A 14,285-nucleotide genomic window follows, 5' to 3' on the forward strand; every position below is an offset into this window, starting at 1 on the left:
CTAATCCCTCCCAAACCTAACAAACCAATTACTAAATGGGCAAGGGAACTAAAGAGGGACTTCTCAAATGAAGAAATAAAAATGGCAAAGAAACACATGAGGAAATGTTCATCATCCCTGGTGGTGAAGGAAATGCAAATAAAGACAACCCTGAGATACCACCTTACCCCAGTCAGAATGTCCCACATCCACAAATCAGCCAACGACAAATGCTGGAGGGGATGTGGAGAAAGAGGAACCCTATTACACTGCTGGTGGGAATGTACACTTATACAACCACTTTGGAAAGCAGTCTGGAGGGTCCTTAGAAAGCTAAAGATTGACCTCCCTTACGACCCAGTCATACCACTTCTAGGCATCTACCCTGAACAACAGGAACCAATATACAAGGACAGGTGCACCTCCATGTTTATTGCAGCACTGTTCGCAATAGCTAGGATATGGAAACAACCTAGGTGCCCCACCACAGATGAATGGATCCAAAAATTGTGGTATCTATACACAATGGAATATTATGCAGCCATTAGAAATGACAAAATAATGGCATTTGCAGGGAAATGGATGGAGCTAGAAGGAATCATGTTGAGCGAGGTAAGCCAAGAACGAAGAGACAAACGTACATGGTCTCCCTGATAAGTGGATGCTAAATCCAAAAGGTTAGGTGATACGACAAAACTAACAGGACTTAAGAAACAAAGAACTCCCGCTCATCTGGTTGAACCACTACTAAATATCCCCATGCTGCTGATCACAAACATGGTATATAACATGTGAACACTGTTATATATTACAGACTGTGGTAGACAATTTGCTCCAGGGAAGTTAGAATGAACTTGTGACTTTGAAATTATGTAATCATTTAATCACAATCAAAAAAAAAAGAACCTCGGGGAAGGGAGGGAGGGAGGGGATGGTAGGGGGAAAACAATGGAGGGGGGTAACAATGTTCAAGAGGAAGTGTACTCATTACCTCACTCATGTAACTGTAACCCTCTGTATAGTAGCTTTACAATAAAATAAAATTTAAAAAAAAAAAAAAGAAGTCTCAAACATCGTGAATTGAGCCAAACCACTCGTATTTGTTACATCCTGTGCTCAAGTTTGCAGCATGGAGCAGGGGGATGGAACTAGATGACCTCCACCAGAGGCCTCTCCTGTGGTCTTAAGGGTCTGTGATATGGCATTTGTATAGACAATAGACAGCCTAACAGACAGAAGAACATGCCAGGAAAATTCAGAAGGACTCTGCTTGTCTCCTGGGCCAAAATTAAGTTGAATACACACGATGTTGAGTTTCAGGTCCAACCCTTTGCCATCAGGTAGCATCAGAACAAGAAGAGTGTGGGCAGCTTTGTCTGATCAGCCAGCTAAGGGCTGCACCGCTGGGGCCAGGCTGGCTGGCCACAGGCAGGCTCACAGAGTGGCCTCATAGCGCTGGAGCCAGACTCAATGGCCAGCCGGCTACGATCTCTCAGACACTGCCATGTGTCACGTCAAACCAGCTGTCTAGCTTAGCGATGCACTCAAATTTCTCATACATTTTTCCTTCTAACATCATAACTTCAAGACAAATGACACTTTCTACAAAACCTGGGTCAGCATCTAGGAAGTGTTTCCCCAACTCAGCATTTCGTCAGCTCCTATTACACCTACTGCCAAATGACAACAAGCAGAATAATCCTCTTCCTGCACTGCCACTTAACAAATATTAAAAGTGTTATGGAGTTGGGCAACTTCATTTGGGGAGATTTTCACCCTTTATTGAGCTCTCTAGCGGCTGACTTAAATGTTCAGGGAAAAAGTGAAATATCCCAAGTTCTGATTGATGTTGAAGTAACACCAGGTATTATTTTACACAAGTGAGGTAAATCACTATGATGAAACATCATCAGGGATTTGACAGCTTTTGAGTTTGAATCTCTCCTTTGAAATAGGAACCACAGAAGGACAAGAAGAGCTCCCAGGCCCCGTCTGGCGTTCCCCGGCAGTTATATCAGGCCCACTTGGCAAAATGTGTTCCACCGTCCGTCAGAGGTCTTAGAGCTAGCTGCTTCAGAGCAGGCACTCGCATTGGAGCTGGGGAGCAAGTGGCAGACTGGGCAGCACACTCTGCTGGCCCCTACTGGCTCCTCCCCCAGACAGGCACCCTGGTGTGCTTGAGGGGGAAGGTATGCCCCAGGGCATGTCCAGCACCCATAGCTGAGTACTCAGGGGCAACCCTAGAGTGAATGTCCAGTAACCGTAGGAGCCATGAGTTCTCTCTTCTCATGCTCTATGCTGCATAAACCCAGCCACATCCAAGCACTTTCCCAACTGCCACATTCCCAACTACTGTCTGTTTTCATCTAGTCTATATGGAATCAATCATAGAACCCTATCGTTCTATTTCCCTAACTTTTTTAGGGGGCGGGGAGGTCGTTCATGGGGCTTGAACTGAGGGCCTGGGCATTCTCTGAGCACTTTCGCTCAAGGCTAGCACTCTACCACTTGGAGCCACAACTCCACTTCAGTTTTCTGGTGGTTAACTGGAGACAAGAATCTCACAGGGAATTTCCTGGCTTCAAACTGCAATCCTCGGACCTCAGCCTCCGGAGCAGCTAGGATCACAGGAGCGAGACACCAGTGCCCAGCTTCCCTGACTCTCTTAACACATAGTATTTCTTTATTCCTACTGCCTCAAGCTTCATATACCCTTGTCCATCTTTCCTGGCCTCATGGTTCCTCAGTCTTTCCTCTAATACATCCTACACAGCAATGTTCAGCCCTTAAGCATCAATGCATAGTCCCTAACTGTTTGTGGATAAATTCTAAATTCCTTAGTATGACCAGCACCCACTAGTGCTGAGTTCCTGTTCAAACACATCATCTGTCATTCTATCACACCTAGTCTGTGTTACCGTACGGCAAATCTTCATGGCCTATCTCCAGTTCCTGTAGTTATGAACAATACTACCTGTGGTTCCCTTAGCCCTTTCTGCACACTTCTCTCCTAACTACACTGGACCCCGGTGATCTCTTCAGATACTTGTTTCCCTAGAAATAATGGAACAAGACGCTGGGGGCAGAGACCCTGTCTTTCTCTCAGAATGGGGCACAGGGGTGCAAAGAAGACATCCTCGTAAGTGTTGCTGATTCTATTAATCAGCCAGAACTCTAGAAGACAAGAGGAATTAAGCCAGGAGAGTGAAAAGATGCCCTTCATCAGGGTACTTGCATCTAGTCTCTTGTGGCCTGAGAGCTGGTGCTGTGACATTTATTAATCTCTCCAGGCTTTGGTTTTCCATCTGCTGAATGACTGTTCCACAGTCTCTTTAGTACTTCCATTCTAGCATTCAGACTATCTTCCTTTAAACCTACAACAAAGGGACTATGAAGCCCTCTAGGAACCTGGGCAGTCTACAAGGCCAGCCAGGAAGCTGCTCTTCTTCAGACCTCTAGGCCGAGCTCCAAAGGCTCCTGGGGAAGGCTGCTCTCTAGCACCCTTCCTCTCGTCAGCCTCCACTGGGTGTGAAGGAAATCATAGCTGCTTGTACTGTTTCAGACTACAGATTTCAGCCCCAAAGCATCTTATTAAATACTATGCACGAGTTTTAAAAAAAAAGTGAAAACGATCATCCTTCAAAGTAGCAAGTACTGAAAACGGAATTGCTGCCTTGAGCCCCTAGGCTTCCCAATCACCTGGTGACACCGTACTCCGGAGGCGGCTGGTACCTCAGGACAGCCACTTCTGTTCTCACAGGCTGAGGGGCAGGGTACGGTGTCACCATCTCGTGGAGCACCCCAGGGTGCTGGTCGTTGTAGAAAAGTCCGTGATCCTGGTTCTTGCTGACGGGAGACACCATCTGCTTGGTCTTGAAGGGGTAATCAGGTGGAGGGCCGCGCGGGTCCAGGGCTTTACTAGCAGGCGGGGCTGGGTTCGGTCCCCCTCCGGCTTTGAACCCCTTTCCGCTCCCCGAGCCAGGGAGGTGCTGCTTGGCACCATTCCTCTCCAGTGAGAGCTGCATGATCCTCTCGCTGAGCGAGCGGACGTGGCCCTGCTTCAGCTCCTTCAAGGCGTCATCCTTATGTGCGTGTCCGCCGTGGGCGCGGTTCACTGTGGGCCTTCCCTCCGTGCGCGACTTCTGGCTGGTGCCCCCCGCCATGTAGTAGCCGTGGCCCACGGGCGTCTGCTGCTGCTGCTGCTGCTGAGTCTGCTGCTGCTGTGTCTGCTGCTGCCCTCTGAAAAACTGGGACTGGGCTTTGGCCTCCTCGTACGTGGGCAGCTCCTCATTGTTCTGCTGAGGCTGTGTGGGCCGGACCTGCCTCTCCATCGCCGCACTGTCCACCTGGCGTTCTTGACCCTGAGGCTCCTGGCGCGCTGACGGGTAGACCATTTGTGGCTCTTCTTGAATGAGGGTTTCCGTGGAAGAAAAGCTGCTTGCTGCGTGAGGAGGTCCTGCACTCCCTGTGGCTTGGTGCTGAATGGCCAGCAAATTCATGTTCTCGGTAGGGGTGCCATAGCGCAGTTGTTCCTGGATCAGCCGCTGTAACACCGTTCCAGCAGCCACATCCTCCGAACCTCTCATTTCCACCTCTGAGATCCTCAGGAAGTTTCAAAGAGGATCTTCAACTAAAGGATAAACACAGGAAAAGACACATCAGGCCATTCCCCAGGAAACATGTTTCTGTGTCGTGAACAATTAACATTTTAATTACAGTAGCATTTAAAGACAAAATGTCAACTATACCATCAGTTTCATCTCCCCTCTGATATCTCACGGACCTATTTCTCTACCTCCCAGCACGTCCTCTTCTCCCCCCACCTCCTGACTTTTGATTCCCTCTCTTTGTACTCACTCCTGAACTTTTGCATCCTTCAAACCCTCCCTCTTTCCTTTAACTTCTCCACCGGTCTCTCCTCTTCACCAGGAAAACATATCCAACTCTTTCCCATCTTAAAAAATAACAATTTTTAAAGCCCAAACCAACACACACACACACACACACACACACACACACACACACCCTTCTGTTGGCTCCTCTTCACCAGGAAAACATATCCAACTCTTTCCCATCTTAAAAAATAACAATTTTTAAAGCCCAAACCAACACACACACACACACACACACACACACACACACACACACACACACACACACACACACACACACACACACACACACACACACACACACACACACCCTTCTGTTGGCTCTACCATAGACTTTTCATTGTTACCCTTCATCTCCCTTTCCTTGTCTTCACTAAGCAACCTATACAACCAATATCTCAAATGCTCTGATTAGTAACAAAACCCAAGAACAGCGTCTGGCTCTCATTACACACCTGACCTCCTGAACACCTGGCATGGCTGCTCACGCTCCTCGTGCAACCTTCTCCCAATGCAGCATCTGAGCTGCTTCTCCTCATGCCGCTGTACTCACGACCTAATTCCCTTCACTTTACCTCCCTCTTAAATTCTGTATCCCCTCAAAGAACTATTTCAAAATTACAAATGATGTGCTATGTATCGCACAAAGTTCTCTCTGTATGTTGTTTTACGCATCCCACAAATAACCCTATGATGAACCCAGTGAACAGACACTCAGCCTCTGACTCCAGTGCATGTGCCAGCTGCTGCGGGGTCCTGGGCAGCCCGCTAAACCTATGCCTCTGACCTCTTCTCCAAACCCCATCTCTATCCTGTCTGCTAGGACCATGGGTTGTGTCCCCATTTTCTAGAACACTGACCTACACACAGGGATATTTAGGAGATGACTGCGGAAGAAATTAAGGAATTCTATAGGGCTGGAGGAATGACTCCACAATAGTACATCTATGTATGAAGCACAAGGCCCCAATTTTATAGACTGGACACTAAAACTGAGCTTTGATCATTAGATTTGCCCTGACTCCTGGCAAAAAACAAAAACAAACAAAACAAAAGAAAAACAACAAAACTTACTGCTATGATCTCAGGCAACTTATTTGGCTTTTCTGCATCTCTCCTTTGAAAAATAGGGAGATTAAATATCTGCCTCACAAGAATGTCGTCAAACTTATCCCTTAGCATTCAAGAATGCAAGCTATGATTGAATGTAAACGCAAAAGTCCAACAATAAAAATAGATTGTCAAGGCAGGAGCCAGTGGCTCACACCTGTAATCCTAGCTACTCAGGAGGCTGAGATCTGAGGCATATGGTTCAAAGCCAGCCAGGGCAGGAAAGTCCATGAGACTCTTATCTCCAATTAACCACCAGAAAACTGGAAGTGGCACTGTAGGTCAAGTGGTAGAGCGCTCGCCTTGAGCTGAAGAGCTGAGGGACAGCGCCTAAGCCCAGATTTCAAGCCCCACAACCAACAAAAAAAAAAAAAAAGATTGTCAAAAGTTCACATAAGATGAATTTGCCAGATAATTGTAATAAACAACGAGTATCCTAGGAAAAGAGATCAAGGTAGGTTAGAATGGTCCACTCATTCACTTGGCAAAAATGTCTTCCATCTTTTATATGCTGGTAGATGTTGGAAGTATGAGACTAAAGAGGAAAGAGCATATACCCTTGGGTAACAGATCTGAATGAATGGAAACTCTTACTAAAATTCAAATAAGAATAAATAAGCTTATATTACAGACTGTGGTAGACAATTTGCTCCAGGGAAGTTAGAATGAACTTGTGACTTTGAAATTATGTAATCATTTAATCACAATCAAAAAAAAAAAAAAAAAAAAGAACCTCGGGGAAGGGAGGGAGGGAGGGGATGGTAGGGGGAAAACAATGGAGGGGGTAACAATGTTCAAGAGGAAGTGTACTCATAACCTCACTCATGTAACTGTAACCCTCTGTATAGTAGCTTTACAATAAAAAAAAAAAAAAAAGACAAAAAAAAAAAAAAGAATAAATAAGCTAAGATAAAAATGCAATTCTCATAGAAAATAATATGGATAAAAAAAATTAAAAATTAGGGGCTGGGAAGATGGCTCAGTGGTAGAGCGCTTGCCTTGCATGCCTGAGGCCCTGGGTTCGATTCCTCAGCACCATATAAGCAAAAAGAAAAAAGCCGGAGGTGGCGCTGTGGCTCAAGTGGTAGAGCGCTAGCCTTGAGCTGAAGAGCTGAGGGACAGCACCCAGGCCCAGGGTTCAGGCCCCACGACCGGACCCAAAAAAAAAAAAATTAAAAATTAAAGCTATTGAACTACTTTTTCAATGGAGAAAGATAAGTTCTAAGTACATTTGTCAAGAACCGTAAGTTCCTACCCAATTTTTTTAATTCTCTTATTGTTTTACCAGTCTCAAAAGCCTTCATAGATAGGCAGTTATTACAAAGGAGATGGTTCCTTCTATACTAGTTTTTAATTATATCTTCTGAATTTATTACTTGCAAAAACAAGAGAAAAAAAGAAAAAAAAGTGTGTAAGATTCTAAGAAACAGTAGGAAAAAGAGACTAAGTGATATAACTCTGAAGTTCTTACATCATAGGACATGATTATAAATAAAGCACTTGCCAAAACGAAACCAATACTCTCACATGTTTATTTGTAACAGGAGGGTAGGAAGTAAGGTGAGATATGCACTGCAGTCGTCCCTGCTGATCTTGGAAGATACACTCCAAGACCTCACGTGGGCGTCTGAAACTAAGAGAGCACCAAACCCTACAGATACTTTGTTTTCCTGTATACACATAGGATGAAGTGTAATTTATAGATTATGTACACAAAGAAATTTTAAACTACTAGTAAAATAAAACATATGCAATAAGGCTATCTGAAATATATAAATTGGTGATTTCTAGTATTTTTCATTTAATATTTTTCATGTAACATTTTCAGACTTCAGTGGACCTCACGTAATTGAAAGCTATGGAAAATGCAGACAAAGATAAGGGCTAAAAATGAGAAAGAGGGCCTTTCTGGTCCCAATACCAATGACAGTAGTAGGACTTACCAACTTTCTCCCTGATGCTAGTCTTTGCCTCTACTGTCAAAGAAGATGCTTTACGTCTCCCAAAATAGAGGTGGAAGTCTGGATAAAAGTGGTGTGAGTCCTGTTGGGTCTGCCCAGGACTGCTAGGGCTGTAACAGACAGGAGGCAAAGCTGCTAAAAGGAAAGGAAAGTTCATGTTAGTGCTGATGAAGTGTGATTCACAAGCACACGAGTCATTCTCCCACACTTCCACTGGTAGCAGAAGCTCTGTTTTCCAGATTCATGAAATTCCAAAGTTACTATTCAGAATGCTTCCAAGTCCAACCACCAAACAACCCATGAGTTCATTCAACAGAAGTTTTCAAGAGTCACTAAGTGAAGACACATATGCTTTTTCACACTTCCCAGTTCCAAGAACAACACTAGTAAAAGTCCTCAGTGGAATTAGGGCCACAGGTTCCGATGGTCAAGTTGGGGGGCAGGGGGGAGGAGGAAGTGAGAAGATAAGAAAAGGAAAACTAAAATGGGAACAGTAGCTGTGTCCCAAAATACATGAAGGGTACAGAAAAGCCGTTTGGGTCACTTTGCAAGGCTCTGTGCCAGTAAGAGAACATCTCAGCCCAGGACAGAGTGTATTTTCCCTCACTTGAAGGTTTCTAAAGTCTCAGTGGCAGCATGGATGGAGCTTGGGTTCTGGGCTTCAGACAAGTGAAGGCCTTTCAACTCCAGTTAACCTCCTCAACACAGAAATCAGAGTGCGCTTCCTGTTCCAATTAAATGTGACATGGTGCTCTGTCCAAGAAATGCCACGCCAGAAGTACTGATAGCACACATGCCACCACTCCAGAAGTACCATAGCGCACGTACCACATCTGTGATACTACTCCAGAAGTACCATAGCGCACATACCACATCCACGCCACCATGCCAGAAGTACCAATAGCACACACACCATATCCATGCCACCACTCCAGAAGTACCAATAGCACACAGACCATATCCATGTCACTACTCCAGAAGTACCATAGTGTACATTCCATACCCGTGCCACCACTCCAGCATGTGCCACATCCATGATACCATGCCAGAAGTACCATAGCCCACATGCCACATCTATGATACCACACCAGAAGTACCATAGCGCACTTACACATCTATGATACCACACCAGAAGTACCATAGCGCACGTACACATCCATAACACACCAGAAGTACCATAGTGCACATACCACACCAGAAGTACCATAGTGCACGTACCACATCTATGATACCACACCAGAAGTACCATAGTGCACGTACCACATCTATGATACCACACCAGAAGTACCATAGTGCACGTACCACATCACATCTATGATACCACACCAGAAGTACCATAGCGCACGTACCACATCCATGATAACACACCAGAAGTACCATAGCGCACGTACCACATCCATGATAACACACCAGAAGTACCATAGCGCACGTACCACACCAGAAGTACCATAGCACACGTACACATCTATAATACCACACCAGAAGTACCAAAGTGCACGTACCACATCTGTGGGATTGCATAGTCAGGCAACTAACCAAATGTGGTCCAGCCCTTTGTTGTTTTTATTTTGGGATAGGGCCTCACTGAGTTAGTTGCCAGACCAGCCTTGAATTTACTACTGCAGCCCAGTTTTGCCTTGAATGTGTGATTCTCCTGCTCTGATCTGTTCTGAGTTTACAGGTGTGTGAAACCACATCTGACTAAAGACTTAAATTTTTATATTTGATACTGTGTACTGACTTTTTTTTTATGAATAGTGCTTTTGACATTATATGTAAGAACATTTTGTTCCAAAGATTTTTCTCCAATTTTTTCTGAAGTTTTTGTATTTTACATGTAAATTATAGCTCACTTTTTTTTTTGGGCGGGGGAGGTCATTTGTGGGGCTTGAACTCTGGGCATGGCTCTGTCCTTAAGCTCTTCAGCTTAAAGCTAGCACTCTACCACTTGAGCCACCATGCCACTTCCGGTTTTGTGGTGGTTCATTTTGCGATAAGAGTCTCAGACTTTCCTGCCCAGGTTGGCTTTGAACCATGATCTTCATATCTCAGCCTCCTTAGTAACTTGGATTACAGGCATGAGCCACCAGTACTCGGTTTATAGCTCACTTTTATCTTTCTTAAGAGTTCAGGTTGGAAGTGAAGCTGTAGCTCAAGTGGTAGAGTGCTAGCCTTGACCCAAAGAAGTTCAGAGACAGCACCCAGGCCCCAAGTTCAAGACTCAGGACTGGGAAAAATGAAGAGTCCAGGTGTCTTCCTGCTGTCTTAGCTATTGACTGGTCAGTTAGTACTCTGTAAGTGAACAGAGCGACACGGGCATAGCATAGTTCCTTCTCAAGAGTGGAGACTTTACCACATGTTAAGAACTGTAATGGGCCGGGAAGGTAGCTCAGTGGTACAGTGCGTGCCTAGCATGCATGAAGCCCTGGGTTTGAGTACCACATACACAGAAAAAGCCAGAAGTGGCACTGTGGCTCAAGTGGCAGAGTGCTAGCCTTGCGGGGGGGGGGGGGGGGGGGGGGGGGGGGGAGGCTGACCAGAGAGGAGTGGATGGGGGGGGGGGGCTGACCAGAGAGGAGTGGATGGGGGCGGGGCTGGTGAGAGAGGAGTGGACAGGGTGGGGGTGGCTGACCAGAGAGGAGTGGACTGGGGGGGGCTGACCAGAGAGGAGTGGACGGGGGGAGGGCTGACCAGAGAGGAGTGGACGGGGGGGCTGACCAGAGAGGAGTGGACGGGGGAGGGGGCTGACCAGAGAGGAGTGGACTGGGACCTGCTGACCAGACGGGTAGACTGGGACCCACTGACCAGACTGAGGGGTGGACGGGGACCAGCTGACCAGACTGAGGAGTGGAGGGGGGGGGCAGCTGACCAGACTGAGGAGTGGACGGGGACCGGATGACCAGACTAAGGGGTGGACGAGGGGGTATGGGGGGCTGACCAGACTCAGAAGTGGACAGGGACCGGATGACCAGACTGAGGGGTGGACGGGGACTGGCTGGCCGGAGTGAGGAATGGACAGACACCCCCTTGCCAGCTAGAGGGGCCGTGGGCCAGGGAGGACACTGAGCACTTTTTCAAGTGGACAGGAGAGAGCTGGCATCACCTCTCTGACCCTCCTCTCTCGGCTGCAGATGACAGAAGCCAGGGTCTCTTAAGCCCTGTGGGGATGGAGGAGGGTGAGGAATACTGATTGAGGGGCATAAGGAAATCCAAGGAGTTTTATCTTTGGGGCTGGGAAGGTAGCTCAGTGGTAGAGTGCTTGACTTGCACTGGAGTGGGGCTGTGGCTCAAGTGGTAGGTCAGCGGGTCTCAGTCCACCCCTCAGTCTGGTCAGCGGGTCTCAGTCCACCCCTCAGTCTGGTCAGCGGGTCTCAGTCCACCCCTCAGTCTGATCAGCGGGTCTCAGTCCACCCCTCAGTCTGATCAGCGGGTCTCAGTCCACCCCTCAGTCTGGTCAGCGGGTCTCAGTCCACCCCTCAGTCTGGTCAGCGGGTCTCAGTCCATTCCTCTCTGGTCAGCCCCCTCCCCCGTCCACTCCTCTCTGGTCAGCCCCCCCCGTCCACTCCTCTCTGACCGCCCCCCCCCCGTCCACTCCTCTCTGGTCAGCCCTCCCCCCGTCCACTCCTCTCTGGTCAGCCCCCCGTCCACTCCTCTCTGGCCGCCCCCCCCGTCCACTCCTCTCTGGTCAGCCCCCCGGTCCACTCCTCTCTCTGGCCGCCCCCCCCCCCGTCCACTCCTCTCTGGTCAGCCCCCCGTCCACTCCTCTCTGGTCAGCCCCCCCGTCCACTCCTCTCTGGCCGCCCCCCCCCGTCCACTCCTCTCTGGCCACCCCCCCCGTCCACTCCTCTCTGGCCGCCTCCCCCGTCCACTCCTCTCTGGTCAGCCCCCCCCGTCCACTCCTCTCTGGTCAGCCCCCCCGTCCACTCCTCTCTGGCCGCCCCCCCCCCGTCCACTCCTCTCTGGCCGCCCCCCCCCGTCCACTCCTCTCTGGCCGCCTCCCCCGTCCACTCCTCTCTGGTCAGCCCCCCCCCCGTCCACTCCTCTCTGGCCGCCCCCCCCCGTCCACTCCTCTCTGGCCGCCCCCCCCGTCCACTCCTCTCTGGTCAGCCCCCCCGTCCACTCCTCTCTGGTCAGCCCCCCCGTCCACTCCTCTCTGGCCGCCCCCCCCGTCCACTCCTCTCTGGCCGCCCCCTCCCGCGTCCACTCCTCTCTGGTCAGCCCTCCCCCCTCGCTCCGGCCCCTTCAAGAGGCCCAGTGTCCGGGTCTCCTCACGTCCGTCTCGCGGAGACCGCGGGCTCCGAGTCCGGCTCCTCGGGGCGCTGGGACCCGCGCGGTGTCCGAGCCTGAGCCCGGGCGGCGCCGGCGGGGGCTCCTCCCCGGGCTCCGCTCGAGCCTCTGGGCGGCCCGCCCCAGCCGCAAGGCCTCGGCCCGCGGACCCGGCCGAGGCGCGGGTCGGAGAGCCCGAGGACGGGCGGATTCCACGCCAGCCCCGCGGAAGAGGAGGGCCCGGCCTGCGCTCGGGGGGAAACCCGGCCCGGCCCGGCCCTGCCGGTCCCAGCGCTCCCGGCCCCGTCTCCCGGCCCCGTCTCCCGGCCCCGTCTCCCGGCCCCGGCCCCGTCTCCCGGCCCCGGCCCCGTCTCCCGGCCCCGACCCCGGCCCCGTCTCCCGGCCCCGTCTCCCGGCCCCGACCCCGGCCCCGACCCCGGCCCCGTCTCCCGGCCCCGGCCCCGTCTCCCGGCCCCGGCCCCGTCTCCCGGCCCCGACCCCGGCCCCGTCTCCCGGCCCCGTCTCCCGGCCCCGGCCCCGTCTCCCGGCCCCGGCCCCGGCCCCGTCTCCCGTCTCCCGGCCCCGTCTCCCGGCCCCGACCCCGGCCCCGTCTCCCGGCCCCGTCTCCCGGCCCCGTCTCCCGGCCCCGTCTCCCGGCCCCGGCCCCGTCTCCCGGCCCCGGCCCCGGCCCCGTCTCCCGTCTCCCGGCCCCGTCTCCCGTCTCCCGGCCCCGTCTCCCGGCCCCGGCCCCGTCTCCCGGCCCCGTCTCCCGGCCCCGACCCCGGCCCCGGCTCCCGGCCGCAGCCCCGTCTCCCGGCCCCGACCCCGGCCCTGTCTCCCGGCCCCGACCCCGGCCCTGTCTCCCGGCCCCGGCCCCGTCTTCCGGCCCCGTCTCCCGTCTCCCGGCCCCGGCCCCGGCTCCCGGCCGCAGCCCCGTCTCCCGGCCCCGACCCCGGCCCCGGCCCCGTCTCCCGGCCCCGGCCCCGGCCCCGACCCCGGCCCCGGCCCCGGCCCCGTCTCCCGGCCCCGGCCCCGGCCCCGTCTCCCGGTCCCGGCTCCCGGCCCCGGCCCCCTCTCGACGCCGCAGACGCCCGTCCCGGGGACCGGCTCCGCTCGAAGAGTTGGCCGTCCCGGAAGCCACTCTCCCAGGCGGCCCCGCAGGCCGGGGAGGGCCGAGCGGCTCCGGCGGCCCCGAGCCGGGTTCCCGACGAGAACAAAGGGCGCGGGGTTGGGGGACCGGGCCGGGGCCGGCGCCGCCCGCTCGCCGGAACCGGACCCCCGCGGGGCAGGGGCGGGGGCGGCGCCGGCCTCTGCGCCGGGACACCCAGGCCGGGGGCGCCCGGCGTCCGGGGTCGGGCCCAGGGCAGCGCCCTCCGGGAGGGCGCCGGAGGACCCAGCTCCCTGGCCTCGGTGGGCGACCGCGAGCACCGCGGGAGGCCCGGGAGGCGGCGGGGCCCGCGTCCCCCACCCCTGGCGGACCCTCCCGGCTCCCGCGCCGCCGCCGCCGGAGGGGCTGAGGGAAGCCGCGCGCGCCGGGGCGCGGGCGCTCCGCGCGGCATCTCGCGCCGCCGGCCGCTTACCTCGGTCCGCCGGCCGGCCGCTCCCCGACGCGGCCCCGTCCTCCACACGCGGCGACCACGGCGCGGCCCGCGGCGCGAGGGGGCGGCCGCCGGCGGGGCGGGGCGGGGCGGCGCGCGGGCGGCGCCCGACGGGCGTCCGGGCCACGCGGGAAGCCCGAGCGGCCAGGCCCCGCCCCCGCCCGGAACTCGACGCCCTCCGCGGGGCCCGGAGCCGCCGTCCGCGCAGCTCGGCCCGCGCCCGCCCGAGGGTGGCCGGGGCCCGGCCCGGCCGCGCGGCCCTAAAACCCGCCGCCGCCCCCCGGGCCCGCACGGCCGCGCCGGGGCGCGCTCAGGCCCGAGGCCGGCCTGCCCGGGAGCGGACGCCCGGCCCCGTCCGGCCCGCGCCCCGGATCCTCGCGCGCACGGACGCCCGGAGCGATGTGGCCGCGGCCACGGGAAGGAAGGGCCCGAGCCGCCGCGGACGCGCGGGCGAGACCGCCCTCCCCCCGGCGCGGCTG

At 54.0% G+C, this 14,285-nt stretch overlaps 1 protein-coding gene across 1 annotated transcript in view; it reads right to left on the reverse strand.

Moving 5' to 3' along the window:
- Amotl1 (angiomotin like 1) overlaps positions 1-13,861 on the reverse strand; it is a 55,953-nt gene extending 42,092 nt beyond the window's left edge. Inside the window, exons 1-3 of the mRNA XM_042671508.1 lie at positions 13,789-13,861; positions 7,925-8,077; positions 3,679-4,609 (exon numbers count right to left, since the gene is read on the reverse strand). Of these exons, the coding sequence (XP_042527442.1) occupies positions 3,679-4,565 (887 nt within the window). The 5' untranslated portion in view covers positions 4,566-4,609; positions 7,925-8,077; positions 13,789-13,861. The remainder of the gene's footprint in view (positions 1-3,678; positions 4,610-7,924; positions 8,078-13,788) is intronic.
- Positions 13,862-14,285: the final 424 nt, after the last annotated feature.

This window comes from Dipodomys spectabilis, unplaced genomic scaffold, assembly GCF_019054845.1.
Source record: "Dipodomys spectabilis isolate Male_0828 unplaced genomic scaffold, ASM1905484v1 ptg000635l, whole genome shotgun sequence".
Lineage (NCBI taxonomy): Eukaryota > Metazoa > Chordata > Mammalia > Rodentia > Heteromyidae > Dipodomys > Dipodomys spectabilis.